At 39.6% G+C, this 7,043-nt stretch overlaps 1 protein-coding gene across 1 annotated transcript in view; it reads right to left on the bottom strand.

Annotated features, from left to right (window-relative positions):
- Positions 1-4,166: 4,166 nt before the first annotated feature.
- Positions 4,167-7,043, bottom strand: part of LOC115013208 (zinc finger MIZ domain-containing protein 2-like) — a 29,730-nt gene continuing 26,853 nt past the window's right edge. The window contains 1 exon segment of the mRNA XM_029439275.1: positions 4,167-6,645. Coding sequence (XP_029295135.1) covers positions 6,538-6,645 — 108 coding nt within the window. The 3' untranslated portion in view covers positions 4,167-6,537.

The raw sequence follows: 7,043 nt of genomic DNA, 5'->3' as shown, positions 1-7,043 counted from the left end.
GTCATGGATTAGGTCCACTAATAAACTTTGTAATATTATTGGATATGAGATCTGCTCCATCCAAAGTAGGATGGATGCCGTCACTCCTAATCAGACCAGGTCTTCCTCAGAAAGTCTGCCAATTGTCTACGAAGCCCGCATCATTATCTGGTAACCACCATGAGAGCCAGCGACGGAATGATGACATGCGGCTAAACATGTCAACATTCAAAAGATTTGGCAGAGAAAACTACAGAGTCCGACATTGTTTTGGTAAATGTACACACCGACTCCACATTAACTTTAGTACACTCCAGTTGACGCAATCGCGTGTCATTACCGCCGATGTGAATAACAATCTTACTGTATTTACGGTTTAGCCTTAGCCAGCAGTTTCAAATGTGCTTCTATGTCGCCTGCTCTGGCCCCCGGAATGCACGTGACTGTCGTTTCTGGCGTCTCAAAATTGAGCTACCGATAACCAGAGTTGGCTTCTCAGCTGGTGTGTCACTGAGTGGGGAGAACATGTTAGAAACAGCAAGCGGTTGATGTCTTCTGATAACATTTCTTTCGGACAGTCACCCAGTCTCCCGGCTGCTCGGGCCCCGCCGGGGGACAGCTAACAGGAGATACCACTGGTCGGCCCGCACCGGCTATAGGGGGCTTGCTAACAGCTACAGTTGCTAACCGCTGACTAACCATGGTGCGGAGCCGCTCATCTATCCCTCTAAAACTTGCCTCCAACCCTGCTTATAAACTACATTTAATACACGTACTATTATCACTAAAGGAGGCAGAGCAATAGCTCAACATGAAACACACCGAGCAGGAGAGAGCATAACAGGAAGAGGGAAGATGCCATCGCTAGCTGGCCGAGCTAAAGCAGCTAACGTTAGCAGAGCCGAAAGGAGCGTAAAGAATTGAGGATTTAGCGAGAGTCGCTAAGAGAAGGAGGATAAGGAGAGAGTTGTAAGTGCTTAGGAAGTACAAGTATAGGTTTAGATAGATGACAGGTAATTAGCCGATGTGATCAAGAATATAACAACATTAACCGAGTCAAGCTGGAGCTGCCAAAGTATGCTACCAGCATACATACAGTATGTACACTCTATTCGACACAGCAGATCCGGCCTACATTGTATATTATTTACTTGTACTGCTAATGTACAGTGTGTCCACCTAATGTCTACTAATGTCCACCTCACCAGGTTTTACTCGTCTACCACTGCACAGCATTTCACATGCTACAGTTCAATTATTCCACTTATTTTAACTAAGATATTGTTTACAAGTATAGTTTGTTTAGCTCATTATTTGATGAGTGTTTGAATTTTTTTTGCAGCTGCTGTAATGGTACATTTCCTGCTAGGATTAATAATGTACCGTCTGTCTATCAAAAGTAGAATTGGAGTATTAATTTGGTCTTTAGTGTTTGTGTTATTCTATTATAACTTCTACTCTCACCTCGTTTGCTTCGTTTTGCTGGTGTAAATGTGTCATTTTCCACTTTTATTGAAGTATTTATGTCATCTGTATTTTCTGGATTATCTCTCCGTTATAAAACACTTTACAGAAATGCTGCATCATTGTCTATAGTAGAAGCTCACAATGTATACAGTATTCTAGTGAGTCACTTATTTATTCTTTAATTTCTGCTTGGGTCTGCAACTTACCATTACTTTCATTATTGATTAATCTTCTGATTATTCGTTTGGTCTATAAAGAACCATAAAATACTGAACAATCACAATATTCACAATCAAATGTCTTGTCTGACCAACACTCCGAAACACAAATATATTCATTTTATTGTGATATAAAACAGAGGAAAGCACATATGAGAAGCTGCAAAGTGGAGAATATTTGGTACTTCTCATTTTTAATCATTTAAACTGATTGATTTATCAAAATAGTTGCTGAATAATTGTGTGTGAGTCAGCTGATGGTTGCAGCTCTTCCTCTGCTGCTGTCCCACTTCATTTTACATATGATTTTAGATCTTTTATCTTTAAGTATTCAGTGTTGATTCTCATTATTTTCCAGGTTTCCTCCTTCAGTTGTTCTCCACAAACATTTCATACAGCTTATACATAATTGACTGTATTAAAGCACCACTGTTTGTCTTTCCAGTGTGTGTTTATTAAATTACAAAGGTTATCATTGTTGTTGTTGTTAGCATCATTACTGAATCATACAGTATGATCATGTACAGATTTATTTTTGAGACATGGAGACACCACAACTGTCTGGACTCTAGTCACTTTACAACATACAGAATAATGGAGGATGAAGATGAACCCTCAGTAACTATATCACATAAAAACTGGTAAAGGTCAAGCTCTGTAATCTTAGGGCAACAGTTTGAGGCAATAACGACAACTTTCCGAGCAACTCACAAGCTGATTTGCTTGTCACATTTTTTCTTCTTCTGTTAATGTCACTGTTCTTTGTTGCAGGCAACGTTGTCCAAAACAGTTGCCCCAAAAAGTTGCTCTAGAGTCCATCTTTGTCCTTGGAGGGGTTGGGGGGCGGGTGAGTGAGTTAAAACCCCACTAAAAGGCTCGACTGCAGGAGCAAAGACACCAACAACCCCCCCTGGTAAAAAAAAGCTCCAAAGTTCACATTAAAGTGACAAAACTGTTACAAAAACTGATTTCATGAGTCGAGTAATTTTCATATTGAGCGTGCCATATCTGATAAAAATCCAGATGCGATTTAACACACTCAGCAACCCAACATGCAGTGTTCATTTCTATTTAAATTTGTTTTGAATCCTATTTATGAGTCTTCACCACCCGCGACAGTGACGCTGTCGAGATGAAAACAATACCAGTCTGTGGACAGGTTTCTGTGACAGCGATGGCGTCACAACCCTGCAAAATGAAGTCACACAATTTTGCAGATGTGTAGTTGAGATCAAAATCAAGGTGGCGTTTGAAAACGGTCATGGTTCGAGCAAGAAGGGGGTGTGTCTGCGTGGACAGATGTTTTGGCCACGTATTATCCACTTTACAGAGATCAGAATGTAGGTCGAGTTTGCATATTGGTGTAGTCAGAGCAAGGGGGCCATCGGCCCTTCCACTTCACACCCCTGGACTGAGTCGTTAAGACAACACTTTAGAGGTGTGTGGTTGAGATTAAAATGTTTGAAGATGGGTGTGCTGAGCAAGGAGCTCCGGGATTTAGGACGCACCATCGACCCTCCAGCTTCGTGCCCCTGGCCCGATTTGGCATTGCGACTGGTGAGATCCATCACAAGATGGTCTCTAGTTTAATATTAATTTGCGAACTTATTGCCTTTCTTTCTCATGTCAACATTTTGAATCTCCTTGTTGAAAGCTGCTAGAAATAGACTCGCCTCAGTAAGATGTTGTTACGAGTCTCCAGCTTCAGTCTGTGGAACGGTGATTTTAAAACCAGCCGACTTCAGTTTATAACAAATGTTTGACAGCAGCCATGTTGGTGAACAAAGTTCTCAAACTGCAGACAGACGACAAACATTCAACAAACAGACCTCTGAGTGCGACCTCTTCAAACTGCACGTCAAACAACCAATTCAACCATTTCGAAAATGTAGACGGAAGCAACCAACTCAGGGCGAATCTTTCCTCAGAGTTTACGTGAACAATACTATCCTGGTTTTGATCATATTCAGGATGTGACGTCTATATGGAACATGAGAAACCTACTTTTGATCTCGTTTACATAAACATAACAGTATCAAGGTTTTTCATTTTTGAAAATACATGAAAAAATTAACAAGAACATTTTTTATAAAAAAATAAGGGTATTATATAAACAAATCATTTTTTCCCTCTCCCGCAAAACTTTAAGGGTAATATCTGCCACCGAGTGTCTGCCCGACTTGAAATGATCCTCAGAATATTCTTTCATTTGTTCCATGTTTTCATGATTATGACGGTGCAGAGCGACTGTTTGTGCTGAGATCTGGTGACTGACGCATTCGTCGTCCGTATGTTCACTTCCGATTGAATCCGTCTTGGGGGGTCTTTCTGTCTCTGCAGACACAACATACCTGGTAGCTTAACATGCACGACAGCGAGAGGACACAAACTTTCCTGTAATGTTTTGAGGATAAACAGTGAAACATCTTCAGATTCCAGGTCCTACAATGGCTCAGATTGAGTTTTATTTCACTGTAAACTGAATCTCAGAGTTTTGGACTGTTGGTTGAACAAAACAAGATGCTTGAAGATGTCATTTTAAAATCTAAGAAACTGGAACAGAATTTCTTTTTTCGCTATTTTTTTTTGACATTACAGAGACTAAAAGATGAATGGATTATCAAAATAGTTGCTGATAATTTTTCTGTCAACTTATTGTTTCAGTGCAAAAACAGCAAAACAACACACTGAATTGGCTGCACATGATGGGTCTTCCTTCCCGACGCTGTGATTGAATCGATTGAAACTGATCAGCAGTGAAAAACTAATTAAATTAAATGTGTTAAGTAACTTTTAAGATTAATTGTTGTCTAAAAATATTCTTACAATGTAATCTCACACATATGAAAGAAAAACATCAGACAGTTTAGAAAAAACAAATTTTCTGATTAATTGTCTGCAGTTCTGTGTTTTACATCAAATCCTAGAAAACAGTAACATAATCCAGGGCAGGAGATCATTTAAAAAATAATTCACATGAAAAGCTTCGAGTGTAAACGGTGTATCTTTGCATCTTTTCTGGACTCAACAGTTCCTCTTTGTTAACCTTCAGTGTCTCCACATTTCTCAGATGAAACTCTTCCTTTAAAGCTAATTTCCTTTACATTTAAAACTCATGAGGACCAGAAATATTCCGGCTTTAAAAAGGACCTCATTAATGACAACTCTCATCCACGTCCCGTCACTGCTGAACATTGATCTAAATAAATCTGACGGACAGAAATGAACTGAAACGTGATGAAGAAAGAGAACGTGTAAAAGCTTATGGATGATTTGCTCAGCAGTGTCGGTGTGTGTGTGTGTGTGTAGTTAAAGGGAAACTTCTGTATTTTTCAACATCAACCAGATGTTCACTTTTCTTTGTGACCTTTTCGCAGAAGACCAGCATTTCCTGTGTGCATTTGCATGGGATAAGCAAAGTCTGAAGACGACTCAAATTGAATGACATTATCCCCGGGATATGATGTCAATGTTCTGCGTAACATCCACTTAAAATACTATACTATACTATACTATATAATATGTATTATTTAGTATTATAAATAATATTAGGCCTACTTTTGTTATTGAAATATTAACAAAGACCTCTTGCTGCGGTGACCGTGCGTGTGGGTCTCCATGCTGCGCAGCGAGCCTCCTGGATATGCACACATAAATGCTTTCAAAACCTTGCAAAACAAAATCACGCGTAGGACAACTATAATCACATGACTGTGCCAGATTTGCAGTTAATATCGCAGAAGACCTCTGCATTTATCACACATTACTACAGATCCCCAGGTAATACGAGTCCTGTGTGAACAGGGCTACAGTGACTAATGGGGACAACCATTTTTGTAATTGGTCCAATATTGAGCGAGAGCAGTGCAGCCAGCAGCTGCTAAACGTGCTGCAATGTAATCCTTCAGGCAATTTGGCACGGTCAAAGTAAGTCCACTAAAATTGTTTGTTTTTGCCACAGACAGCTCAGATTATTATATTGTTGAGTTGTGTTTGAGTACAAAAAGCTTAGAGTTATCAAAAAGACAAATATATCTATATGTATACACACATGTGCCTGTATATTGTTGCCAGTGCACCACGTTGCAAAGCCTTGTGTTACTTTTATATATGCTGTGGGTGATTAAAACATACGAGAGTCTGTTTTGAATAATGTTTTTATACATGTATTTTTTGCACCAAAGTCCGTTACACCGCTGGCGCTGCAGCTGAAAGAATAACGGTAAAATTTAGTGATCTTTAGATGATCTGTTATCTCGAACATAACCTGCTCCGGTAGGAAGTGAACCACCGTCCTAAGACTGAAAACCTAAAGTTAAACCTGAAGTTACCTCGCTAACCCCAAACCCTGCTTAGTAGTGCAGACCTCAAGTCAGACACTTATATCAATCTGAGCAGTCAGAGGCAAAAACAAGCACTTTTAGTGGAGGATTACATTGCATCCTGGTTCGCTTCTGCGCTCTCGCTCAATACTGTAACAATTTTAAAGCTTGTTGTCAAAAACATGGGATTATAGGGTCCAGGTTGTAAATACAGAAGTTTCCCTTTAGAACAGCCATGTGGGCGTCACCAACTTTAAATAGTCTGAAGCTTACTGTGAGCAGCGAGGCCGTCGCCTCCGACAGGGAATGAAGGAAAATAGTTTCAGAGGATAAAAAACAAAACAATAAAATAACATTACCATCATCGTCACACACCAAAGAGTTTTCATATTTAAAAGGTTTTTTTTTTGTTTCCTTCTTATTGTCCGCTCCACCCTGTGCAGATGGCGGCCGTGTTGGACCGCTAGTCATGATGGCGGACGAGGAGAGAAAGAGTTCATATCTTACAGTAAAGTTCTGTTTCGATTCTGGAGGTGTGTGTTTGTATGTGTTCAGTTGTTCTCGAACAGGGACAGCAGGTCGTCGTTGTTGTTATTCGGGAGGTCCGGAGGTCCGAGGTACGACAGCAACTCGTCTGGGTTGGTCAACTCCGGAAGCAACTGCACAAAAGAAACACAGGTGGGATAAGTTTCTGTAAGTTAGAATCTGAGGAATAAAACAGTTTGCTATTCTCATCCTAAACTTCTCTTTTTCTGTCAGATTCAATCAAATGTATAAATGCCACCTGCACATGAGCAGGAGCACGTTCAAGTTATTTATTAATATTCACAACAATTGCACTGAAGCAGTCGTTGGCAAATGAAAATCTTAGATCTCAGGCTTCCTCCAACAATGCTCATTAAATATGTATAAAAAGACACAAATAATGCAAAAGTTAAAGTATAGAGATAAAATACAACATAAAATATATATTTGTGGAAGAAGTACTCAGATCTTTTACTTCATTAAATGACTAATACCACATAATACCACAGTGTAGAGATACTCGTATTCTACA

Source organism: Cottoperca gobio, chromosome 9 (assembly GCF_900634415.1).
Source record: "Cottoperca gobio chromosome 9, fCotGob3.1, whole genome shotgun sequence".
Lineage (NCBI taxonomy): Eukaryota > Metazoa > Chordata > Actinopteri > Perciformes > Bovichtidae > Cottoperca > Cottoperca gobio.
The sequence above is the reverse complement of the archived record's forward strand: the minus strand, read 5'-3'. Positions and strand labels throughout refer to the sequence as shown.